The 26505-nt window shown below is 37.5% G+C and overlaps 2 protein-coding genes across 8 annotated transcripts; one reads left to right on the plus strand and one right to left on the minus strand.

The window, feature by feature from the left end:
• The first annotated feature begins 1853 nt into the window (after positions 1-1853).
• Positions 1854-10563, plus strand: fmodb (fibromodulin b). 3 transcript variants are annotated; one of them, XM_039603929.1, is made up of 3 exons: positions 1854-1927; positions 8466-9361; positions 10394-10563. In XM_039603929.1, exons 2-3 carry the CDS (start codon positions 8473-8475, stop codon positions 10543-10545), a joined length of 1041 nt encoding a protein of 346 aa, XP_039459863.1. In that variant the 5' UTR covers positions 1854-1927; positions 8466-8472; the 3' UTR covers positions 10546-10563. The 3 variants fall into 3 exon arrangements, with proteins under 3 accessions (XP_039459863.1, XP_031601411.1, XP_039459864.1); XM_031745551.2 differs by lacking the exon at positions 1854-1927 and adding an exon at positions 8156-8280; XM_039603930.1 differs by lacking the exon at positions 1854-1927 and adding an exon at positions 8264-8357.
• Positions 10564-12614: 2051 nt separating this feature from the next.
• csf1b (colony stimulating factor 1b (macrophage)) lies at positions 12615-22740 on the minus strand. 5 transcript variants are annotated; one of them, XM_031745541.2, is made up of 9 exons: positions 22519-22740; positions 20880-20999; positions 20742-20804; positions 20458-20628; positions 20096-20309; positions 19864-20000; positions 13033-13076; positions 12904-12936; positions 12615-12753 (listed from the first exon to the last, which is right to left on the minus strand). In XM_031745541.2, exons 1-8 carry the CDS (start codon positions 22558-22560, stop codon positions 12915-12917), a joined length of 813 nt encoding a protein of 270 aa, XP_031601401.2. In that variant the 5' UTR covers positions 22561-22740; the 3' UTR covers positions 12615-12753; positions 12904-12914. The 5 variants fall into 5 exon arrangements, with proteins under 5 accessions (XP_031601401.2, XP_031601399.2, XP_039459866.1 ...); XM_031745539.2 differs by having other exon boundaries at positions 12904-12941; XM_039603932.1 differs by having other exon boundaries at positions 12904-12941; positions 22515-22740.
• Between the last annotated feature and the right edge of the window lie 3765 nt (positions 22741-26505).

The raw sequence follows: 26505 nt of genomic DNA on the forward strand, positions 1-26505 counted from the left end.
TATATATCAAAAAACATGGAAGAGGGTTATGAAAGTAAAGTCTTCCAGACATCTGCATTTAATGAACACTCAATTGTTTACATATGTAGCCTCAGCGTAAGTTTACATACAATGAATGGTCGCTGAAGAAGACGGATTGCAGACCCTTTAGTGTCAAACAAACAAAAGTTTTTTGCCGAATGTTTTGCATATATGATTTTTTGTGTGCCAATTCTTTATTTCCCGCTGTTGTATGGAAGCACATCAAAAGTATGATTTTATAAAAGGCATCTTGTTTAGGAAAAATTGAGCAGTGTATGTTTAAATTATTTCTCATTATCTGAATTCTGTCACCCAGATGGGTGATTGCGGTTTCTTCCTCTTTCAACCACCAAAAAAACCTGCTGTAGGCCTCCAAAAGACCAGATGTCCTCGTCAAGCTGTTTTTTGGTTTAACTGGCAGTGTCATCTTTTACCCCTCGTATTGACAGTAAGACTAAAGTACATGTAATTTTGAAAATGATTACAAGAGCTGGAGGATCTTTCCATTCGGACAAATGGATTTAGATTCAAATGTGTGGCTTATATCAAACATTTTTACCAACCGTGACGCATCTAGTCGGCACTCCTGAGTAATCTCTGTGGGCTGATTACAGCTGTGAACATGTACTTCTGTTTTGATAAATGTCACAGTCAATCGAGTGACTTCCTCAGAGATTAGACCTTTTGATATTAGTCATAGTAATGTGTAAGCAGAAACAGCTGTGTCAACAGGATATTCTCACTTATACACATATTTGTGGCTGCAAGGCATTGTTTTGTGAAATGACATTAAACAAGCTGCTTCTATTTTCTTGACACAGCATGACTTGTAAATAATCCCCACTTTGAATTTGTTTTTTAACGAAACCCCAAAACTTGAGCTAGATTTCTTGTCAACTGTTGTTGCTGAAGGGCTTCAAGACTTTAACAGTCTGTAGAGGGTTTGCTGTGGTTATTAGAGATTACATTGTGTAACTTCTTCAAATCCCTCATATGCTGCTTTAATGACCTCCTGCTGCAGTCATTAAATGTCAAGCACAAGCCAAATAATAGTCCAATTAAAACTGTATGTGCTGGCTACAGACCTTCTTGGTACAGTGGAGTACAACATATCCTGTGAAATATGGTGTCTGGGTGTCACTTTGTGTATTTTTAGTGATTTTATTGTTGCTATTATGGAGTAACGTGCCTTTGCATTGCAGCTTTTCTGGTTGCTTCTAATAAGATCCATCTTGTCATCAGGGATTTTTTTTCCCCGTCTTCTTACAGACACGCGTTTCCCTTTTTTGCCACAGGAATGCAAAGATGGGTCTGTAATAAGCAATATGAGTGGTCTTATGTGCCTGAGCAATGTGAGAAGAAGGCAGACTGGAAATTTAAACGAGTAGTTCGTACTTCAGTGAATTACTTACTTGATTTACTTTTTTTCTTCTTCTTTTTTCCAGTGCAAACACATGATCCGTTCTGTAGACTCAGTTAAAAAAAACCAAACAAAAAAACCGAGTAAAGCAATGCAGATCATATTCATATGACAATATTGATGTTCACCTCAGTCGATAATATGTAGAAGCTAAAACTGACATGCATTTGCAGTTGCTCTGTGTCTTTAACAGACATGGCGTATGATGTTGGAGACACATGTGGACACTGAATGATGATTATTTCTTGTTGCAGCCATATGAAAACTGAGCCCACCCAGACAATTAGCATCAATGAGTCCATAAACCATCCCTGGATTAATGTAAGCCTGAATCTGTTTATGTCACTGCTGCTTTAAAAAGATGTCTTTGAGATCTGGAGAACAGTTATTCAATATTTTGTTTCCTGCATGAGTCAGTGGAGGTCCCTCAAACGCACGTTCAGACTAGTTCAGGTCTAGGAGCAGGATGCCTGGGTGAAGGTAAAGGTAAGTTTTGGCACTCATGTGTATGTATTTAGTACTATTTCTTTAATGCTGATATTTTCATGTATGGTTTGTACTTAACTCGGTGTTTTAACTGGTTGAATTTGAAAGTTAATGATGATACTCCAGCAAAAAGTGAGAGAAAGATTAAAACTAATTAAGACTCAACCAGTCCTAATAGTATTAAAAAGAAGAAGAAAAACTAAACACAGCCATGTAGCATCAGGGCTAAATCAGTTTTTCAACCGTTACCTAAATAACATGTGTTAGAAACAAATGCTTTCATTAACTCTAAGGAAATTAAATCATAGTAAGAGTCTATAGTCTAATAGTTTAATAAAATCGTTCGGGCTTTTGTAACAACATTATTATTTTGTCTTCGAAATGATCAAACTTGAAATTAGCTGCGCTTTGTGGTAAAGATCCAGTAAGCTTTATTATTATTCTTCATCCTCTTACTATGCAACATTACTCTGTTCTCTATATATGAAATTATTAGCTGTTCTAGAAAAAATGTTTCTTACTGTAAGGATTTTTTGGTTTCCTAGCGGTGGTACAGTATATAGCTTTAATCATGCTCGCTTTCTCTGATTATGGGAAAATAATAACTGCTAATGATTCGGTACTAACTAAACTGTTCATGTTTCTAGATTATTTTTGTCCATAGCAGAAATTGGGAGTAGTGGATGAAGGTAAACAACAGTAAACCTTTAGATAAAGATAATAGTGCTGGAACATGGTAGGAAATGCTTGACATCACCATTATGCTCTTTCTTTTTTGCTATGAAATTCATTTCTTTTCCTCTGAGGTTTTTTTCATGTTGTGTATTAAAATCAGTGGCTTCCAGCTTACTTTGAGATGAGATGGTAAATGTAAAAGGTTAGTAAAGTAAATATGTTGCTTTACAAATAACCAGAGCAAGCTAATGTTTCCTCACTCCCATTTTCACAACTCAGGATTCTGTGTAAAATGTAAATAAAAACATTATTTATGTCAAATAATGACACTAAGGCCTATTTAATTTTAAACTTTTTAACTATTGAAAGTAAAAATTCTCAATTTGAATTTGATGCCAGAGCACAATTTTAAAAATTTGGTAAGGGGAGGAATTCAAAAGTTGTTAGCGCAACAGAGAAGTTAAAAAAATATCCAAAAGTGGATAAAAGCACCAAAATTTGCAGGGAAAAATACTTTCCTTTTGAATTTTTATTTTTAATGCTTTAAACTGTAAAGAAAAAACTTCAAGTAAATCAAGGTAATTGCATTGACATATATGTTATTGGTTGCTCCAGTGGCTCACTCACAGGTGCAGCTGCACACTGCACATTGAGGAATTCCTCTTGTACTCCTTTGATATCTCTGTGCATACAACTAGGTTTGCATCTGGGGTCAATTTATTCCTGTGTGACTGAAAGAATATCATGTATGTGATGCATGAAGGCTTGTTTACTCTTCACTCAGCTCTTTCATGCTTGCACAAACCTACATTTTTTTTAATCACTTATTCAATTAAGGGATCCCAGAAATTGGGTAAGAGACATTATATTGGTGAATCAAGTTAATAAGGTTAGTTATCTAACTCTAAACCCTAAGAAGACTCCCACCTGTGATGTCACTAGTGTCTGCTCATCTACTGTGGGAACTTGTAAATGTAATTTTTTATCCAGATGTTCTGTGTTCTGCGCTGTCCATAAATAGTCTGCATTTTATTTAGTCCTTTTTTACTCTACTGTGCTTTTTACACTGCAAATTGTGTCCACAGAAATATTTCTTGCACACACATAAACCCAGATGGATATTTGAGGTGTGTCTTGCACAAGGGCACTTGGATGCAGGAGCTGGGGGATTTTGCCACTGACCCAATGAATAGTTGACATCCTGCTGTAAATCCTGAGCCACCACAAACAACAAGAATTTGGGGGGGGGAATGAAATAGTATTACTTAATATTGTACCACATGCCCGGTTACCAAATTATATATTTAAAAAAACAAAAACAACTTCTGAGTAAATTCAAAAGTTGATTTTTAGTAATTGTATCCACTTGTGAATGATTTTCCCCATAATGTACTAATGTACTAATGTGCAGTAAATACATTACTCAAAGGTCACACCTTGTGGAACTAATTAGGTTAATTGCAACAAGTCAGTCATATGATGGGAGAGAAGAAAGTGTTTTTGAGCATTTCAAATGTCAACATGGGAGGGTTTCCCAGCTTTGTGAAAGACTCCAAAGGCCAATAATTAGGCAATTTTAAAATAGCATTTCTCTTAGCGAATTCCACGAATTCTTTACTTTTTAAACTAACTTTGTTACAAAATATGGCCTGGCCAAAACCCAGTTGTGAATGGACGTGATCTACAGGCCCTCAGGAGAAAGAACTCTGCATTAAAAACAGACACAATAAACTTCTGAAAAGCTTTGCCAGTAAATATAGTTTGTGGCAGTATCCACCAATGCAAGTTAAAATTCTACCAAGCAAAGAAAAAAAAATATATAAACAAGATCCAGAAATGCTGGCGCCTTCTCTGGGCCCAAGCTCATTTATGATGGAATGAGGCAAAGTAGAAAACGGTCCTGTGGTTTGACCAATTAAAATTTGATATTTTGTTTTTTTTTTTTTTATCATGGATACAGCACTATGCAGGGTAAAGATGACAGGGAGTGATTGTTATGTTGGATACTTCAAAAGCAAACATCTGTGATGGTATTCTGACATATTTTTCAAGGAAGACTGCGCTTATTTCAGGAAAACGATGCCAAACCACATTCTGCACGTACTACAACAGCATGGCTCCATTGTAAAAGACTCCAGGTGCTTAGCTTACATGCCTGCAACCCAGACTTCTCACTCACTGAAAACACTCGGTGCATGATGAAATGAGTAATATGACATAGTAGGCCCTAAACTTTTGAGCAGCTGAATCTTATATCAAGCAAAGAATGTTTTTGAAACTACAGCAGTTGCTCTCCTCAGTTCCCAACAGCGTTGTTAAGAGTGTTGTTAAAAGAAGAGGAAATGCAACACAGTGGGAAACATGCCCCTGCCCCAGGTTATTGCACTTAACCAAAACTAAAGTAAAGCAAGTTGTAAAAGAATTAAACCATGAGTAAATAAAAAAATGTATAAAAAAAGACAACTTAAACAACATTGTGCACTAAACAAAAACAATGAAGAAATGTGCTTTAGTTCTCCTTAGTTTGGCCAAATGTACCAACCCAATTAACCTCAGACAGCATTAATATCTATTTAGGTCTTGACAAAAAGATTATTCACATTAAAATGATAAAAAAAAAAAGTAAAATTAATACTGGAGCCAATAAAAAGACAAAGCAATTATAACTTTGCTCTGCCCCAGCTTTTCTTAACGATGTCCATGACGTCAAATTCTAAATATTTTGAGTTTCAGTGTTTGCTATGTTCTGTTTCTGTTTTCTTTACATTAAAGGTAGGACTTAAATTAGACGCAGCATTGAATGGCCCCTGGGCCACTTCCTGCCTGTTGGTTGCCTCTGATTACCCTTGTTATGTCAGTGAGAAATAAGGTTCAAATTTTCAGCCAGTTTGATCAACTTCCCATCAGAGAATAGTTTACTGTTTTATTTTTGCAGTTTTGTTGGAAATCACAAAACAAACTTGCTGTTTTTATTTTGAAGCCAAATGCAGATTTTATACATTTATTTTTTAATTTATATATGCACAGTGAATGGAGTTTTACTGTAAATACATTGAAACTGAAAGACTTGAAAGATTAAAAAAAGAGTTTTTAAAAGCTTTTAAATAAGACATAACACTTCAAAGTATTTATTTATTAAAGTCAGATGTAAAGCTCTATGCTTAGTTTGTGGAAAGCAGATTGAGTGTTTTTCAAACCTTAGATTAAGGATTGTTTTAATCACCATTATAAGATTAAACTTGCAGAGAAATACACTACCAGAACTGCACTGATGTAGAGTGGAACCTTTGCTGGCAAGCTTTCCAGGCTTCATGCATCCAGGGATGGAAAAGTCTAGATGAGCTTTGTGATTTCACTCAAAATCGTGAAATCACATTCTCAGTGGAAATTCATGACTGGAATTTCAGTTGAATAACAAAGTGAAGCATTTTGACTGTTTTCTCCTTAGCACTGGACTAGATTTGTGAGGTCTGTGATAGAGCTCAATCGGAGGAACTGGCAGATATTCACTCAATGAAAGGGACTATGAGAGGGAATTCATGCATACTCAGCTAAGCTGCATTACCCATCCATCCATCCTCTTCCAATATTTGAATTCAGGGTTGTGGGGGTCTGGATCCTGGACAGGTCTGGACAGGTCATTAGTCAGGGCTAACACATAAACACAGGCAATAATATTCACACCAGCAGCTAATTTAGAATAACTAATTAACCTAACACACATTTTTGGCAACGGCCCCAGCCAGGCAGACCTAGAACTATCTTGCTGTAGGCAACAATGCCAACCACTGCATCACCGGCCACGATTTAACAAAATAACTGCGAAGTCACTGTTATGGTGGCTAACCAGCTTGCATCTCTAAACTGTTAGGAATGGTAGCATGCTCATGTTAGAACCATAGCATTTTATGTTAGGATTAAACTTAATGACACGAACATTCCCCACATTCAACAGTTTACTGCCCTAGTGTGTCCATATGTGTACTTGAAAATTAAAAACACTGTTCTGCGGTCTTCACCTACTCTTTCTTTCTCTGTCTCTTTTAAGAATTCTCATTCAGAAATTTTCAAATAAGCATGTTTACTTTCTACTATTTGTATTCAGTACTGAAATTCATTTACAATAAGAAATATCACATTTACCTGTCCTGTTGTCCTTGGGCAAGTCTACTGGTGTTGGCCAAGGGGCAGAGAATGGGTCTGTCTGCCCCAACATTTCCACCAGTGTGTGAATGTGAATGAATAATGGCATTGTAAAGCGCTTGGGTGTGAAAAGCTTATATGGTTAACATTGATTCAGATGTTTTGGATTAAACACGACGTTCACATTATAAGAAAATACTTTCGGTTATTATTCAAATCCTGTTTTAATTCAAACTTTCTTTGTGGTGGACTCAAAGATGTACACAGAAAAAACAAAGCTGTTTATCTCATACTATCTAAAAATCTGGGTTGTATAAAGAAGATTAAAGTGAAATCTGGACTTTGTGTGACAATGATCGATCAAGGCCAAAGTTTTCACACGGACATGGTTCTACTGGAAACATTTAATTTCTTCCACCAATATTTCTACTCTGGAGGTGATTTGTGACAAAGCATAGCCATTTTTAATTGATTTTGCACTTTTAGCATAATGCTATTTGATCATTGGGTCTTAGAAAATGTAGCTTCTTAGTTTGATAGTTTAGAAAACGAGTTCTTTAGGGATAGAGTGTCTTGTTGTTTAAGAAAAAAGGGAAAAAGTCTTCCAAGTCTTTCCTGGAACGATTCCCATCTGTTATCCTCAGGTTCCCTCATCTTTCATCTAACATCTAAGAGTTTGGTTAAGGTATGTTACGTGTTGAACCACTTCCATCTTAAATCAGCACATTGTCTCTCACTTTCTCAGAGGGGCCTAGAAAGAAGACTGGGAAAGACACACACACACACACATAATCCCTGAAACTCTGCATCCAATTTGGTGGAGGACATGAATGGAAAGGCCTATTCTGAAATCTATCCGCTGGCTGATAATGATGCACTTCTGTCTGCAGATGCCAGCAAAAACACATGTTATCTTTCTTCACCACTTGAATACTGTAATTGAGAAAAGTAGTACTTGTAGGCAGAGAAAGAAATAAAAATATTTAAGGCGAATGATAGTAGACAAATGACAGGGTTTGGCATAGTTTGTTGACACATACTGCATAGTATATATTGGACAAAAACATGCTGCCATTTAAAAACTGTACTTGAAATTATACTTAGCTCTTCCAGTATTTCCAAGAAATAATGGCACTAATTTAATTATCAAGGCTGGCAATAGTGCATTTCCATACCATAACCTCCACCCCAATTTTTTCCATGACCACCACACCACAATAGTAAACATCAAGCCAGACTGCATGGCTGTACTAATGATAAGGCATGACGCAGTAAAGGAAAACAAAGCTATTAAAAAACAGATGTCCATACTAGTTCACACATGGTATTGATATTTGCATGGCTGGAGGTGATATGTTGATGTGTAGATGGTGGAAAATATATGTGCACTAATGAGACAGAGTGGCTGGGGCTACAGGGGCTACAGCCTCAGAGAGAGGGGACTTACTCTATACCGACAACATTTTCCACTTATTCTGAGAAACACACAGGCAGCGTGAGCAAGGGAGGAAGCATCGTCTCAGATCAGCCAACTGGTAGGTATACTGCACCCACCTTACATTTAAAAAGTGGAGCAGAAAGAATGAGATCTGTCTGAAGTTAATACAGCAGCGTAAGTCAGTGTTAGTTGCCAATCATTTCCACAAAGATCAGTGTTGTTAGGACTTATTATTACCTTTTCAACTACATAATTTCTCCCCGTTTTTCCTGGGTTTTTCAGAGTGATCATGCGGACATTGGTGCTCCTCCTCACAATAGGAATAGTGGATTTGGGTATTGGCCAACACTACAGCCAGATCCAGTGGCTGTCCCACCTGCGCAGGCGGCAATGGCACGCTGGCTTGCAGGCTGAGGATGCGGATTGCCCCCTGGAGTGTAACTGCCCCTCAGCCTACCCCACAGCCATGTACTGTCATAGCCGCAACCTTCAGCATGTTCCCTATGTCCCCTCGCATATAAAGTATGTCTACCTGCAGCATAACCAGATCACAGGCATTCAGGATGGGGTGTTTGACAACGCTACCAACTTGGTCTGGATTGTGTTATTTCACAACAAGCTCACCTCAGACAAAATCGGCAAGAACGTCTTCAGCAAGCTCAAGAACTTGGATCGGCTCCTCTTGGATCACAATGACCTAACACATGTGCCTCCTAACTTGCCTACTTCAATCACAGACCTGCGACTCGGGCACAACAAGATATCAAAACTCCTCGCCAGCTCATTCGAGGGGATGGCCAACCTCACCACCCTTCATCTCCAAGCAAATGACATAGAAGATGTTGGAGGTGTGTTCAAGGGGTTCAAGTCTCTGACAATGCTGGATATCAGGAAAAACAAGCTAAGGAAAATCCCTGACAACCTCCCTGTGAGGGTGCAGCAGCTATACCTGGAATTTAATAATATAGAAAGCATTCCAGCAGACTTTCTCACCATGTATCCCAAACTGCAGTTTGTCCGCTTGGCTCATAACAAGCTGACTGATAAAGGACTTCCTTCCAATGTCTTCAATATCAGCACATTGGTCGAGCTTGACCTGTCCTTCAATAAACTGGAAAAGATCCCTGTTGTCAGTATGAACCTGGAGAACCTTTACTTGCAAGGCAATAAGATTAAAGGTATGAGGACTTCTATTATTTTAAATTAGATAATGCCTTGAGATATTTTATGGGCACAGAAAGACAAAAAGGTTAAAAATAAGCAAAGAAGAGTAATATGATTACATACACCCTCAGTGCAGAACTAATTTCCTGAATGTTGCAGGCTGTCTTTATGTAAGTCTCAGAGGTCTCCAGTAGTTTAGTGGTTTTACTCAGTGAGACACACACAATGCCACGCATGCACATAAAGCGAGTGATAATACAGAAATCTTGAATACTTTAGATGTAATGTTTAAAAGGACTCTGCTTTGTCCAAATATGGTTTGCTAGTCAATTTGTTATGCTCCAGGATGCCTCCAGTGGTGTAATTTTCTCCCATTGCTTGGTTGATAAAGAGATGTGCTAGTTAACCTGTATGCTTCATAGCTATATTACTCAACTTCATTCAAACGGTCATCCAGCTTGTATGTATATATCCACAAATATGTTTATTTGGCATATCAACTTCCTAAAATGTAATTTTTTTTCCGTTCTTTAAATGAGAGTGATGTAAAGTCTGTATGTAATGTTCGGGATCGGAGCTGCACATGCAGCAAAGTGAAAATTTCAACCACTAGATGACAGCAAAAGCAAGATTTTCAAACTGTTTACCAGATATTTAAATTATTCCCTTGAAGCAGGGATTTTCCACGAACTCTCTCTCAGTCATGGCACAAACTTTACGAAACACCAGATATTCTCACACTAGGGCTCTCAATAGAAAACAACGTGTTTTTTTTGTGTTTTTTTTACAAACTCCAGAAAATAACTCTTGACTGACTCCATTTAAAGAAAAGTTTAGAGAAGATCTGCCCCTTCTGACACAGTCATACATTTTGGAGTTTGCATGGACTAATATGCATAGGTTTATGTAGCAGTGAGCTTGGTTTGGTAACACGTGTTACCAAACCACAAGTACTTGTGGTGAACAGACATCATCAAGACATCCTTTTTTACTTCACATCTCACAAGACGAGAGTAACCTATTTTCTCGTCCCTTTCCTCTTTCAGAGTTCTCCATGAGCAGTTTCTGCAGTGCTGTTGACATGTCAAACTTCTCCAGGCTGAAGATGCTCCGTCTCGATGCTAATGAGATCAATGCCAAAGACATTCCTGCTGAAGCCGCCTACTGTTTGCGGCATGTTGCTTTCATTGATGTGTAGAGGTTTCCGAAATGTCTCTATCTGTAACACATGCCATGCTATTATGCTTCACTGTATTTACCTGATATTACTCACTCTCCTCTCCATTAAAACATGGTTGAATAATGTTTGTTTAACCTGTTACGAAAGCTGTTAGCATTACTGAAATGATAAAACTAGCCAAAAGGAAATACCATAGTTATACAATCACATATCCGGGTGGCAGACATGTGGATGACAAAGAGTGAAGAGTGCTGGTCTAATGAGTTACATCCGCTCAACTAATTAATTGGTTCCAGTTGTCTGGTAAAATGGTTAGTAATAATAGTGCTCAGGTATAATAGGAATATATAATATGAATAATATGAAACTGCCAGTCATTGGATTTTTGCCTCCACCATGTGGCACCTGGTGGAAAAAACAGGAGGCCAAGCAGCAGTGATTATCATCAGTACGTTTTAGTGAACATTTTAAAATTATAATCAGTGATGGACACTGAGTAAAGCATTTACACTTTGTCTTCTGGTTATTCAGTCCATAGAACAATTTTGATTTTCTCCCCCTTCACATTTAACCTGTGAAATTGTCTGATTAAGTGTGTCTCTAATTAAATATGTATTCTACTTCAAATGAGCCGTGACTGTTATGTCTCACTGTTATCTAATTGTTTACTTCAGTTCACACAGTTACTTTTCAAGACCTTATTGGGCCACGTAACTCGTCAGAGTTTTTGACAACAAGTTAATTTGGTTTCCTCTAATTTGAAGGTAAGAAGCAGACGTGCTGGGAAAGAGGACTGTCAAAAGGTCTCTCCGCTTCTTCTAACTGATCTTAAGCAGTTCCCACATATTTATTGTTGAAGACAACTTGCCTTTTCATCTTCCACAGCTGCCTTTAATCCCTTGCAGAAAGGCACTAAATTGAATTAGAGAAATACTTTACTTGTTTTGTAATGGTGCAGTGTCTTGGGATAAAGAATGGATCACTGCCATGCAACGGTGGTTTGCACTCTGATAAGCGGTAGCATGTGAAATTAAGTGTGTTATAGATTAGGTTGTATTGCAGGTTGCAGTTGGTCCTGCAGACGATGGGTCGAAGAGCTGTGTTTTCCCTCTCTGTTTCCTTCAAAAATTCATTGAAAACACAACAGAGGCCAGCACACATGCACATGAATCCTTTGACATGATTTACTGATTTGGTCCTCTCAAAGCCACATGCAAATGTTTCACTTTTTGGGGAATTGTCCAGTTCTTCTGAAAACCGTTAAAGTATTTATTAACACAAATAAAACATTTGGCCTGACCATCATGGAGTAAATACAAGTGAATACAAGCAACTGACAGCATTAGAGAAACGCATGTGCACAAAGCCTTTCTGTTTTCTCAGTATTATAACCAGTTATTTGTCATTACCATGCAGTAATGATTGTTATGCGTGCGTATGAATAAATTGTGTTATTATTCCCACTAAAATCTGTCACCTCCATATGTAATAAAACACATTTCCTTTGAAGCTGCAGCAGTGATATGCATCTATTGTAATAATTTCCTAACTATTCTCGTAACCAACAACACATTATTGTACAGAAGTCATATTGAAACTGTTTGTACAATTTTGAAATAATTAAAAAAAAACAATCACATAAAAAAATCGAATTCTTTTAACAAAAGAACAAGTATGTAAAGACTTTGTAGATTGATAAACTTTTTGCAAGAGAAATAAAATGTCCAACACAAAATGTACAACAGTGGACACTATGAAGTGGCTATAAATCCTTTAATGAGAACATGACCCGCTCTGTAGATGTGAATGTATTGTGTTCAGATATGAACTGGACAGCTGGAGAGCTAAATAAATTTTCAGCTGGTTATCGATGGTTAACTTTTATTACCAATACAGTGATTGAATAAAGTGACGAAAATAAATAACTCTTGGAAATGTTTGGCAAATAACATTAAAAACATGATGTTAACTTGTAGCAAATAGAGACACATAATTTCAACATTCATAACTACTGTAAAAAACACTTTTTTTTAGTGAAATCAAAAAGTTATCTGTAATAGAATATGCATAAACATAATATACATACCACATTATTAACAAGAAGTTCCATCTTTGGTCTCAGATAAAGCAAAGCTTTTTATCCAAAAGGTGTGCATGATACATTACACATATACTGACACAAAAACTCAGGTTCACAAGTGCTCTGTCTGCTGCTGCAGTGACTGCCTGGAGAGAGAGAATGATACTGAAAATACACAAAAATGTAAAGACGTATGTGCAGTTATACTGCTGCACATAATGCATTTGTTTAACGCATTTAAACAGATCCAGATGCTTAACTGTTAGCAATGCTTTATAGGCCAGTAGGTTACTCACATTACTGTCCCTCAATTTCTATGTCCGGCAGGTCTGTGCTTTAATAAGATCACAGAGGCATCCTTTAACGTCATTTCAGTAAAAACAGCAAAGTCGGTGTTTTTGCTTAATTAATCCATATATTCTCACCTTGTGTTTGTTTGTAATCTTGATCCATAAGGGCTGTGAGTTTTCTGTATTGGGGAAAAAAAAGCACATTTTAGACACATCAACACATCTGAACAAATAATACAAACAGTTGGACTTGTCTTTATTGAAAACACTGCATAATCACTCACATTGCCAGCTTGTAAAACGTGACTTATTCAAAAACTTCTTCAAGAAGATGAGATGCGTGGGTTGTTTGAGGCATGCAAAGTCTTGTTCATGGTAAACTACTCTTTTCAAGAAGGATTGCAATGTGAATTATGCCTCAATTATAGCAACTTTCACAGAACTTTAGAAGAAATGTTATGAAGATGCACTAAGTAAGGCTACAGAAGTGTGTCTGAAAAGCTGGATGTTCATCAATTCACAATAAGACAAAATGTCTTATGTATATATAGGACTTCTGTCAAAAATACACAATGCTATTTTTTGAGGCATAAAGGCACTATAGTACACAACAAAGCTTCCACCATGTCTCACATTGTGGATGCACCGTTGTAGTTTTGGGCTGCTTTGCTCCCTCAGGGCATTGCAGTCACTGAGGGCACAATTGCATGTGGGAACATTTAAACTGCTATTTTTTAGGAGAAGTGGAAAAAAAATGTATTCATTGTTGCCTCAAGTCTTTTAAACCACTACAAGCACCATCTGACGGAGAAAGGAAGTTTTTATAAGTTACTGAAGCTCAACAGTTTGTAGCATGCAGATTATTTTTAGTCTTCACTGTGCGTGATTGCTCATTATGTTCAATAAAGACATGAAAAGTACAACTGTTTGTTCATTATTAGTTTACCTTTAACATGGAGTAATATCAGACCACATTTTTGTGTGTAGTCAACACAGAAATTCTCCTAATTCCAAAGGGTTCAGAGCTTTTTCTGGGAACTACAATGTCAAGTGGTGATAAGAGATAAAATCAGTTCCACTGCTTGAACTGGTCTTGTTGGAAGGATGGCTGTAAAGACTAACAGAAAAAGATACGTTTTTGACTAATAACCCCAAGTAATGAAACGCACCAAGATTTCTGTCAATATGCAAAACAGCTGCGAAGATAAGCTCTCACTTCCATCCTTCTAAGTATGGTCAGAAGTTCTGCTCCAGTTATGGAGCACATTCCAAGATGACTGTCCTGGGAATATTTTTAGACATTTCATTGTGATCCACTGTGACAGTCAAGTTTGGTAATTAGAAGAACATTAGAAGTTCAGCCTCCCACTTGTCAACAGACACAACAAATATTTGTTCAAAGCAAAAAGAAAACAGCCAAAATGTTATTTTGCTCCCTAAATGTTAAATACCACATTTCATGCTTCCCTTTCTAAACCTTGGTATTATAAGTGGCACCATGGTGCAGTGGTTGGCACTACTCTATTCTGTGTGCATGCTCTCTTTGTGCCTTATTAGGTACTCCAGCTTTTTCCCACAGTCCAAAGACTTACTAGGTTAATAGGTAATTCTTGGTGGATCTGTTTTTCTGTCCTGGACTGGTTAACCTGTCCAGGGTCTAACTCGACCAAATGACAGCTAGTATAGGTGTCATTTGGTGCCCCAAATGCTTTGAGTTGCAGCAGCTTTTATGCCCTTTCCTTTTGTAAAGGATAGCCCAGAAGCTCCAATGCAAAAAAACAAGGCAAGTAAGGAAGCACTGAAGCACCTGTCTTTGAACTTTCCTTTACGAATTCATCAAACTTTTTTTGTGGCTACAACTGAACTTCTTTACTTTTAGTGTCACTGATTGTGCTGGTGCCCATTTTTTGTGGTGTTGCTGGCATAATTTGGCATAAACGTCCTTAAACTTTGAGAAATAATGTTTTCATGAATTTCTTTACAAATAAAGTTACTCAAAGCCCTCCCACAGATGTTGCATATGTATCATTACATACAGTAGCTTTAGAAACCACTGAACTTTATTTGTTATAGATTGCTACTCTTCTATGTATATCAGATATTTCCTTCAGTCCCCTTAGACCCAACACCATTGATTAAGAAGCTACTATTGGCTGCTCTCTTTTTCATAAGTGGTTACCACAAAAGGCAGCACCACATTTTTACTAGAGATGGCACGATACCACTTTTTGATGTCCGATACCGATACCGATATCATAAATTTGGATATCTGCCGATACCGATATGAATCCGATATAGTGTGTTTTTTAATCAATAAAACTGTTTTTTTAATATCTTGCTGCATTTTGTATACGTTCATACTCAAGTTTAAATAAACAACAACACTAAAGCTATTCTGTTATACCTGTATGTAAAAATACACTGCACCCAAAATATTTCATAGTTCAGCAACACTGATCAATCTAATAAACTTAAACCTACTCCATCCTTCCTATTCTGGTATTTTTAAAGTACTTAGCAGAAATATTAAGCAACCTAACTAATAGGGTTGCAAACTCCCAGCAAAAAAATAGGGAACCACCCCCACCCTCCACCTCATGATGCTTAATCGACGTAATCAACTTTAATTTGATGCAGGGTGAAAAAAAAATGCACAGAAATAAATTATTTTTCAAGAATAATTAAATGGATTCAACATCTTTCTTCAACAGAATTGCAGACTGCACAGATGGTATCTTCCCAAAGGAAAAAGTACTATAGCTTACTAGGGTATATTAGACTTAACAGTTACTATATACAGTAATGGACTTCGATACATTTTACATCAGATTAAAACTTTGGGTGTAAGATTCAGATAATTATTTATTAAAAGCTAGACATTTTAAATGAGAATAAGAAAGAAAAGTATGTCTTTGTGCCCCCAATGTTTCAAATGCAGTTTTGACAGGTTTGTGAGTGTACACTTTATCCAAAACCTAGTGAGGGTTTACTCATCTTTGCCACTGGGCGGCTGTAGCTCAGGAGGTAGAGCAGGTCACCTAGTGATTGGAAGGTTAGTGGTTCAATCCCTAGCTCCTCCACTCTGCATGTCAAGAATGTGAATGTAGTTCGGAAGCTCTCAGTTTACAGAAAGGGTGTGTGAATGTGGCATGTTGTATAGAACACTTTGAGTAATCTGGGAAAGTACAAAAACGCTATATAAGAATCAATCCATTCACTGTCTGAACATAGTTTTGTCATGTTACTTTTGCACTATTATGTTCTGGTACATGTTGTTATTACATGGTTTGATTAAGGTACACATTAGGCTGACATCTGGGGCCAGAGCTGAAACTGTTCTGGGCCAGCAGTGTGTCTGCAACTGGCCTTGCGCTGGCCCATGTGTGGGCCACCTCTGGCAAACCAGATCTGGGCCACCAAAGGGCCGTCATTCTTTGCGGGATGTGGGCTATGTGTAAGCACATTGTGTGGGCCAGATCCGGGCCATAGCAATTTTGCTATGTGGGTTAGGCAATACTATTACAAAACACTGCATTCATATCAATTGCTGCCAATAATACCCAGTTAGGTTAATCAGCGAAGCCAGACCAGATTAAAAATGTGTCTAAACAGACACATTAAATAAACCACTTCTTTCATTTATATCATATAAAAATTAAGAAAATCCTGTGTTAGAGAAAACCAAGTAATAGAGCTGAAAACTTCACATTTTACTTATAGGATGGGTTGTTTTAATCATCAATCAAATGTCCTCAAAGTTCTCTGAAAAGCCTTCAGCTAATCCAAAATTCTTACTTAAAACTAGCTGATATTTTTCCCTAATATTAACTTATCTTTATTAGGTACCAGTTATTGCAATGTGGGTGGAAACCAAACTATCGATGAAGCCCACACAAAGGTACAAAGAGAACATGGAAAAGCCACAAAGGCCACAGCTGATTAAGGGTTCAAATCAGGAACCCTCTTGTCGCCCCTTTTTAAATCCAGAAATCCTATTTAAATCTTTGATCATGCGCCATCACATCTTAAAAACTTCTTGTACCCTATTATCCTAAGAGAGCACATTGTTCTCAGAGTGCAGTCTTATTTGAGGTTCCCAAAAGTATAATGGAAGACAGAGCTGTAACCTGTCAGTCTCCACTCCTGTGCAAACATCACAAACACTGGGAGAGAGACACCCTCTATACTTTTATCATTAGCTTTTAAACTTTCATGACATGAAAGTGTTTAAAACAAATCCTTCTTAGGGTACCAGCACCACATTGCTGGAAAACAGATGTATACTTCCAGCTCATATTATCGAAGTATCTTATATAAAAACAGCTATTTATCAGCAAATGTTATTACAAAAAAGGATGGGGTTTCAATTATTGCGCCAAGTTGCTTTCTATGCAAATTGGCCACAGGAGACTCCCAAACAATGATGCAGCATTGCGAATAATCTGATAATTGACAGGATTGTATACACATAATGATACAACAGCTGTATTTTCACATATTTTACATTAAAGTGATAAAGTTGAACGATACTGTGCAGAAGAATTTGAGTATACAAATGCTACACAAAGCTTCTATGTGTGATTCAATAACTTTTCCACCTTCCAAACTTCCATTATTACATTTTCAGATCCAGTCTTACTGCTATAAATTAAAAAATGCCGCTGCAGCCTCCATGCTCCTCAGCTGACTTATAGTCTTTTTACAGCGATCTATCAGGCTTAAAGCTTTGGGAATGTAATGTTTATGTTACTGTCTGTCTCATCCCTGTAGACAAAGCAAAGCTACAGTAGATCTTAGTTCTCAAGTGGTGAGTGGTGGCCCAAGGTAGGTCACAAATCATATTTACCAGAAGCGTAGCCAAAATGATCTTTTAAAGTCAAACATATTTTCATTGGATTTTGATCAACTTGAGGAACACTGTTTGTTTGACGATTAGAGGACTTTTTGAAAGACAGTTTGTTTAGCTTTGGTTGCTAAAAACAGCTGTATGTTTGTCTCCTGTTTGGATCTTTATTTATGCAGTTGCAGGTTTGAATCAAGTTAAGCTTTACATCACAACTACCATACTTTCTAAAAAGTGGACAGAGCATGGTTATATTACTGTTTACAACAAAGCTATAGTTTAAGCCATGTGGCTCAGCAAGCTATGACAGCCTATAAAATGCTTGAACATCTGACTTTATTTTCACTTTATTTGCCTTGACAGTTTTTTCCCCAGTAAAACATTATAGAACAGATGCATACTGTAATTAAACAGCCTACACTACAAACAGTATAAGCATCTTTAAAATGTGGCATGGCAATTTATATTCACTAATCTACAATTCAAGGTGAAAAAAGCTCTTGCATCCATGTATCAAAGAGGTTCAAAAAAGAAAAAAGAAAAAGCCGAACAAGGTCCAAGCTCCAAAATGCGGTTAGTCGGCTAAAAATAGCGTTCCACAATTGTCCAACACATCCAGCACTTTACTGAGGTTACCAGTTGTCAATGTTTCTGCACTCACCACCAGCCATGCAAGATCCCTAATGCTCTGCTGCGTGTACTCATGTCACCACATGTAATTAGCTAAACAAGCATGCAAAATCATTAATTCCTGGAAGAGAAGTCAGAAGTCAGTTCCACATGCTTTCTCATGCTGTCTGGTCTCTTTTCATCTATTTATCTTTTTTATTTCCTTTTAAATGAATTAGCTGCAGCATTCAATGTAATTTCTGGTACACATTCCTTATTTGTTTAGCAATTACTGGTCAGTGTCACTGCCTAGAAACCTTTAGTGTCTGTCTGATGTTGGATTTAATATCAGACATCAAACATCAAATCTGATGTTGGATTTATCAATGTGATTGATTGATCTTGGATAAATCAGCTTCTTAGTAATAAAGCAATTATTGTACTGATAAGAATTACATATGGACTTGAAAGAGCTACTTAAATTAATACCATTTGTTTGCCTTTATCCTATCACTGTGGAGGTCTAATGTGACTGTAAAATTCTCTGCAAGGATTAATAAAATTGAGTCTGTCTAACATGACACATGACGCTAAGCAAAAACATCTTTGTCAACTATCATTCCAGTTTTAGACTCTCCTCAAGAGCTAAACCATTCCCGGTTTTCCCTTAAGTATACATTCTTGACAGCTGCTGCTGCCTGTAAGAAGCAGAGTGCTATGTGACCACGTTTGATTTCCCCACAGAATGAATGTAAAAACAAAACACACGCCGACTGCAAGAAAGCTATAGAGCATGGGTGGGCAAACATTTATAGTTCTGGGCCAAATACACAAAAATATGTTGAGTCTTAGGGAAAACAAGCCTATGTATTTCACACTATTGTGCTTTTGTAACCCAAGTGACAATAAACCTTCACTGTAAAGTATTTTATCTCTTTTGACTTCAGCGCTGTTCTGTTAGAGGTCTTATTAGCATATTATTGTTTTCAGTGTTCTTACCGTGCCATTTCCATGCTTTGCTTTATTGGATTTCTTATTAAACTTTGTGTGTGTGTGAGAGAGATTTTAATAAGCTATTCAGCATTTACCAAAATGCATTTGCTGGATTTTGGAGGAATGAGTGAAGGTTAAAACCAGCATTATGTTAAAGTCATGATTTAGAGTCAGTAAATAAAGTCAGTATAGACTGTAAGTCTCAGTCAGCTAAAAATCAGTGTACTCTAAATCATTTAGCTTCTCAAGCAATAGGTGATTGCACTAAATACCCTCAAATCCATAAATGCAATGCTTTTGCATTTGCATATTTTTGTGCATGTGCTGCTGCAAAGTAGATGCCAGCCTACACGGTATTTATTAGTGAGAGAGGGCCAGTGCTTCTGCAAAAAAGGAGTGCCCCGGAGAGCAGAGCTGACTGCCAAAGCCTACTCATTTGCAATATGACTGGAATGCCTGGCTAAACTTTACAAGGGCACATGTGATTTTGTAAATTAAAACAAAAGCAGAAGCTCTGATACCTTGTGTGCGATGAGACAGTAGAGAGTAAGAATGAACAGCAGTCCTCCACAGATAGATGCGATGATGAAACCCAGCTTGTACAGGTCACTGACTGGTTCTCTCTGAGAGGCCTGCACAGAGTCTCTATCATAACTGTCTGTAGGAAAGGACACATGATCTGTGATCTCTGCAGCGGCCGCAGACATCTGAGTGTTTCATCACAGAACTACCCAATAAAATTGAGATTCTCACCTGTAAAATGTTGTGTGATTGACTCTGTGTATAACTCTGTGTATAACTCTGTGGTAGAGCCAAAGGTTTCTGTGTATTCATGCTGGCACCTCCAGTCAACCGGTGCATCACTCGTCGTCACCAGCTCCCAGTAAACCGTTAAGACTTCTGAGACCTTCTGTAATGCATCTGAAGGAGACCCTCTGTAGAGCACTTCAAAACTCTCTGGTTTATCCTAAAGCAGATTCCAAGAAACAAGCATTTCATATGTCTTTAAGGTACTGCAGATTCATCTGCTCACACTATTCATCTGATTTGTCAACTTCATATGACATTATGAAAGAAACAGGCTGCAAGTTCAGCATTCGGAAACTCACGCTGACCTCAATCTCTTCATTAATCCAAGGCACACATTTCTGAGAATAGATGTTGAGGATGAGCGCCCTCAGGGACTGAACATAGCCATCATTTACTGAACCCCGAATGTATTTGAAGTGGGTCGTAAGGAGCTCCAGGATCCAGGGTAATGCAGCTTTTACAAAGCAACATTTGCTCTGTTGGAAATCAGAACACAAGGTAATAAACACGAAAAGCATAAACCAGTTAATGGAAAACCTAAATCAAAGGTGTTTGGGGAAAAACAGTTGCATATGGTTATATTACCCACCAAACTCCTCCGTTCTATGAATGTGTAGTTTATTGAACACCCACTTCTTAATTGGTTATCCATCTGCGGAAACAACAATTGCAACATCTCAGCCTGGGCCGTGCAGGGTGATTGCTTTGATGTTGTTTCAACACCTACCAGTTGCCTAACTGTCAGCAGGTGTTCCCTAGTGATGGAGTGTCTGCATGGGCCAGGGACCTCAGCCATAGTCAGAGGGAAGCTCAGGAACATTATCATACACAGACACTTTACCTGCAACTAACACAACCGCATAGTGTATTCATGAGAACCACAAAAATCCATTAGAATTACTCTCAGTAGACTAAAAAACTCCCACTGAAGCAGACAGTCCTTGTAGACAGTGTGAAAAAAAACTAAACTGAATAATACACTCGAAAAAACAACTAAACCACAACAACATTCTGGGCAGCCTTTCCTTAACATTTCAACATGCATGTACTCCTCACCCTGTAGCAGTCCAATTCAGTGACCCCTCCCAAGTTGTGCTAATCTAAAATTATTTCCAAGAAAAGAATAAGTTCAAAGCAAACCTAAGTTGAATTTCCACCTAATTGAGCTATAAAAATTTAACAGTAGTAATTCTTTCCATCCAAAATATCTACACTCGAAACGTAACAGCAATACTTTATTTCCAGAAAACACAGTGTTTGTGTTTAACAGCTCTACTCCGTCATCTGGATCTCAGCTCAGATAAAATATCAGGTTTCAGATTGAGTTTGAGAGGAATGCATAGTGATTCCTTGCTGCAACACTACTAGTGACTGATGTTTAAGTAAGTGTGGTCTCAGAGGACTGTGGCGTGGGAGTGGATAACTTCAATTTTTGGTCAAATACTGCCCTCTACCATGGAAGCCTAAGCAGGGAGGACAATGTGCACAGGATCTGACTGTAGCTGATGTATGTCTGCTACCAAGCACCTTTTGGCAACAGTAACAGTCAAATGGGCTCCAGATGGAATTAATGCTTCCACTAAGGATTAAAACATGGTGATAAGCACATGTTCTTCACACTAAAAGCTAAATGTTTACACAGAAAGGCATTTCATAGGTACCTCTCTGACTCATTTGGCTCCTAAAGTTTGATGCAGCTTTTGCAATAAATAGTCAAGATAGAGGGAAGTGAATGAAACAATAAAACAAGATTTATTTGTCTCCAGTCAACTTCTGAGATGAATTAAGGCACAAAAGACAATTCTTTGAAAGCCACAGAGACAAGAAATAATCTTTTTATATTTGGTTTTCTGTTCCTAATACAATTTTAAGCTGTTGAGTTTAACTCTTACTTGGTTTTCTTGACTACAAAGCACTTAATCCGTGCACATGGCAGGAGAGAATTATTGCCAGGACCAGGAGGAAAAATAAGTTCCATGCCATCAAAGTTTGATGCTTTGATGTAAATTTAAAGCAACATGCTGAATAATAGTAACAGAGTTACTTTTATAGTAAAGTGGGATAGTACGTTAAAGACTAACATGCCATACTAATAATAGTAACCAGCATAAATACTTAATGATAAAATTAATGTTATTAAATAAAACTATTAATGGGACTGGTACTTGGCAAATGCAGGAGCACATGATGTAAATGTCATCTATCACATGATTCATTTTCTCCATGGTGTCCAAGATATCTCTATGTAGGTCAGCAAACTGCATGATCAAGCAGATAACTTCATATGGAGACTAACGCAAGCTTTGCGCTCAGCGTACTAGCGGTGTTTTAAAACAAATTCTGATTAGAGAAATGTTCTCACCTACCTTAGCTTTGCTCTGAATCAGCGTGGACACAAGGATGGTCATCTGGTACGTGTTTGACAATGGAAAACACCAGACTCCTCTGTCAGACACATTGAAGCAAAGAGATCCTTTTCAAAAATTTACCTCCACTCCACCGAAAGGAATCTGTTATTAAGTAAATTTGACACTTCGTCATGTGGCGCTGTTCTTCAAAGCACTGCTTGATGTGTTTCCCCTCTACAGTGTGAGTTCAAACTGAGACTGTTTCAGCTGATGGACAGCCCTTTTAAAGACCTCCCACCTCACTATGTGGGACAAGATACACATTCCTGAGTCTGAAGACCAATGTTTTGGGGACTACAGATCAATTGACGGTTGTTAACAATTTCCTTTTTTTTGTATTTTAACATATCTGACTAAAGCATTACATGTAAATATTAAAACTAAACGGGCAAAGAAAATTCTGCGAGCTTGAGGTGCATACTAACATCTGTTCTTGTTGAAATGCTTGAAGCGAGTTGAAAAGTGATCATAGTTTTTCCTCGGGAAATACAGGCTGTGAGTGAGTGGACCCAACCGAGCAAACCGAGCAAAGAAAAACAAGATGTTTTGAGCACTCAAGGAGAATTTCTGACGATGATTTGTGGCAGAGGTTGTCGGAAGCAGGTGATGTTTCACGCTGCTTGAGGAATCCAAAACTCCTTTTTAAAATAACGTCACATTTTTCCAAGCCCGAACCTAACCCAAGGGAGAAGCACATTCACATAAATGCTTTTATGAGCTCTATTTTGAAGGGAAAACGAAGAAGAAAGCGAGAAGAAAAAAACAGTGGTAAGAAATTCATTGACACGGAAAGATTTTACGCTTTTCTCACATTCTTACATCTAATGTCACATTCTTCATGCTATCAGTCTGAGAAATGTACTATTATTTTATACAATTCATTCAGCATTGGAAAGAAACCATTTACATTAAGAGACGCCCGCCCCACTGTCTTGGAGGTGGTCCTAGCCAGAGTTTTGACTTTCAGCTTTTCAGATTAGTTTCAGTTAGTTTCCAGAGTGGATTTTCTTGTTTCAGTTTAATTTTTATTGTTTAAAAATGTTGAGTCTAAATCGTATTAGTTTCAGTTTTAGTGTTTAATAATTATTATTGTACGGAGAGCATATGCCAGAGGCAAAATTCTGGAAAATCAGTACATGTATTACAATAAAAACACAAAACCCTGTGAAAGCAGTTGACTCACTCACTTGTAGACATCCAGTCTCGGCAGACACGTCTATCAAAGCCTCAACAGGCAAGTAGTAAATTTTTATTAAAAAATATTAAAACTAAGATAACTTGAGGATAACTTGAGCTATCCAATAAAGGTTCATTGACTGTCTTAAGACCAGTTTGGTTCAAGTTTGCCAATTGTGAATTCACACCCCATGGTGACATTGTCAGCCCTCTTCTGTAATGATCTAAACTGTGGTGTATTAAAACATAGCAGGCCAGACAGTCTTCACTCACCACCAGCCAACTTGTTATATTTCCCTCACTCAAATTTAATCTGCTTTCCGAACATTAAAATCAAATTGAAGGTTTGCTGTTTTGACTTACTGGAGAAGATCCAGCATGCATTTCCAAGGCACGAGTACAAAGGGACAAAACAGGACCTCTTTGGAGCGATCTATAGATTTTAAGTCAAGGGTTTAAAAAAAGAAAAATTGGGCCAGTTCCCAGAATGGTTCGGGGCTGGGGGTGGATACTTTCATCCTTATTGACTTAGTTATGGTTGATGTTGGAAGAATGCAGTATAAGTCCCAATTTTCTTTGGTATGGTTTTTTGAATGATTATAGCTTATGAGCTACTCTTTGTAGGCTGAAGTGGCTGATATATAGGAGACCAAACAAGATGTTTTTCATTTCAAAGTACTGTATGGCATTGTCTCTAGAGTAGGGCCGTCATGATACTAGAATTTCAAAAGTGATACCAATCTCCAGGAAATACTCAGTACTTAATGCTATGTTCAATATCACAGGAGGAAAAATGTGTAAATTAAGATGTGCATATTTAAAAAAAAAAAAAAAAAGAACAGAATAACACTGCTATGTGCAGATGTATACCACTACAGCCCTATTTACTTTCTATGCTTCCAGCAAATTGGGACCATATTGCGTTGCTGAGCAAATGGAGTTGAAAGGGTAGGTTTCTTTCTCAGATTCAGTCTGGGAGTTCAAGAGGAACATAACACCAGTGTTGGCACCAGAGTATTTGAACTTGACAGGCAAACAACTTTGATGGGTTGGGCATTTGGGTCAAGTCACTTTACTATTCTGGAAAAAATAAAATAAAATAAAAAATACAAACAAAAATAAAAAAGAGTGCATCCGTGCTGTCATCTATGTGCAATTGCACTTGCATGTCCAGAAAGCAGGGATTATAAATTAAAATGCAATGCAATGTTAAATCTACACTTAAGAGTATTATATGAGTTAATCCAGCAAGTAATTGACCTACACATTGGGCCACATTTACAGGCTACACAAAGTTGAGAATAAACAAGTGACACATAATTACAACCATAAGCAGATAGTGTGCTCCTAGAAATGTAGCCACAGTTATAAAAATACTAAAATATCTTTGATTGCATATCTTTGATTTATGTAGCACCTTTCATACAAAAGCAGTTCAATCTGCTTTACAAAGACAAAAAGAGGAAAGCAATTTTTAAGAAAGTTCATGCTTTAAAACTACACCATATGGATTAGAGTGTCTTCACATTACACCTACAGGAGTGGCTTCACCATGAAGCCCCCAGCACACAGTTTTTGAGCTGATGTTAATGCCAGAGGACGTCTGAGCCTTAGAAGTTACTGAGTTAGAAGAGGGCTGGTGACTTTTAATCAACGTGCACCTCAGCAGTCTCTGCTGCTCTGTCACTTTGCTTTATCTGCCACTTCGTAGCTGAGTTGTTATTGTCCTAAATGCTTCCTCTCTGCCACAAACAATTGATTGTGGAATATCTCAATAATTATTTCTTGCTCGGGCTGCAGTAACTAATAAGCATTGTGGGTTTTTGACCTTTTCTTCTAACTTAATTTAACATAAGTTAGTTATGTTTTTTATGATGGGCCTGAACCCCCAAGACTTGTCCATAATGCTGGTGTTTCATAACATTTTTTAGACATAAATAATTATGTTATCCTGTTAAATTAACAGCTTCCACATATGGTTTTATTATTGTTATCTAGCTGCTATGTTTATGATAGCTTAACAGACAGCTAATGTGGCCAAAACTGCCAGTTTAACGGCTATTTTTAATGTGCACTGGCCATGTTAATGTTTATGATAAATGCTTAATGCTCAATGTTGAAAAAGAACCCTTATTAGCCTCTTGAAATTCTTTATAAAGCCCAGGGGTTCTTTAAGATGCTTGGCTAGTGTTGTTGTGCTACTGTTCCTGTTTGGCTGCTAGTGGGGGGAGGGGCTTTGCACTTGCCTATCTGAAGTAGTGCTGTGTGAAGTAGAGCTGTGCAGTGCTGCAAATTGATACCAAATAAATACAGGAGAAGTATTGCTCTTCCCAATAGTGATACTTTTAAAGTATAAAGGCAGTTTATATATGGAATAGCAGTGTGTCATTATTTATGAAGTAAATCATCGTCAGTTTGCAAATCCTGAACACATTTTAAGACCATTAAAGGCCACTAAAAACGTTTCACAATAATTTGATTTTCAGCCAAAGGAGGTGAACACAGCACAACTGGTATTGATACTGTTGCAAATGAGTATCTAATCCGATGGTCTGTATGAGTATCTTTTCTTTTTCTGGCAACCCTACTGTGTAGAGAGCATTTCCAGAAGGTTGCCAGTGTTTGGTTGGCCTGTAGTTCTGACCGAAAATGGGGCTCAAGAACTTCAGTTACTGTAAGTCCCATAGTCCGTGTTTTAGATTTTTATGCAAGATTTTCCATTGGTTTTCTTTTCGGTTGGCTAGTGAGGCTTGTTTTAGAGAAACCTTT

This window comes from Oreochromis aureus, linkage group 20 (genome assembly GCF_013358895.1).
Source record: "Oreochromis aureus strain Israel breed Guangdong linkage group 20, ZZ_aureus, whole genome shotgun sequence".
NCBI classification, from domain to species: domain Eukaryota; kingdom Metazoa; phylum Chordata; class Actinopteri; order Cichliformes; family Cichlidae; genus Oreochromis; species Oreochromis aureus.

Bases quoted from the DNA above. Each gene is read 5' to 3' on its own strand.
- csf1b (XM_031745539.2), bottom strand. From the start codon at position 22,560: ATGACCATCCTTGTGTCCACGCTGATTCAGAGCAAAGCTAAG. The intron at 20,805-20,879 runs GTAGGTGTTGAA...TTGTTTCCGCAG, and splicing joins TGCTGACAGTTAGGCAACTG to ATGGATAACCAATTAAGAAG. The intron at 13,077-19,863 runs GTATCAGAGCTT...TCCCCAATACAG, and splicing joins ACTGTCTCATCGCACACAAG to AAAACTCACAGCCCTTATGG.
- fmodb (XM_039603929.1), top strand. From the start codon at position 8,473: ATGCGGACATTGGTGCTCCTCCTCACAATAGGAATAGTGGATTTGGGT. The intron at 9,362-10,393 runs GTATGAGGACTT...TTCCTCTTTCAG, and splicing joins GCAAGGCAATAAGATTAAAG to AGTTCTCCATGAGCAGTTTC.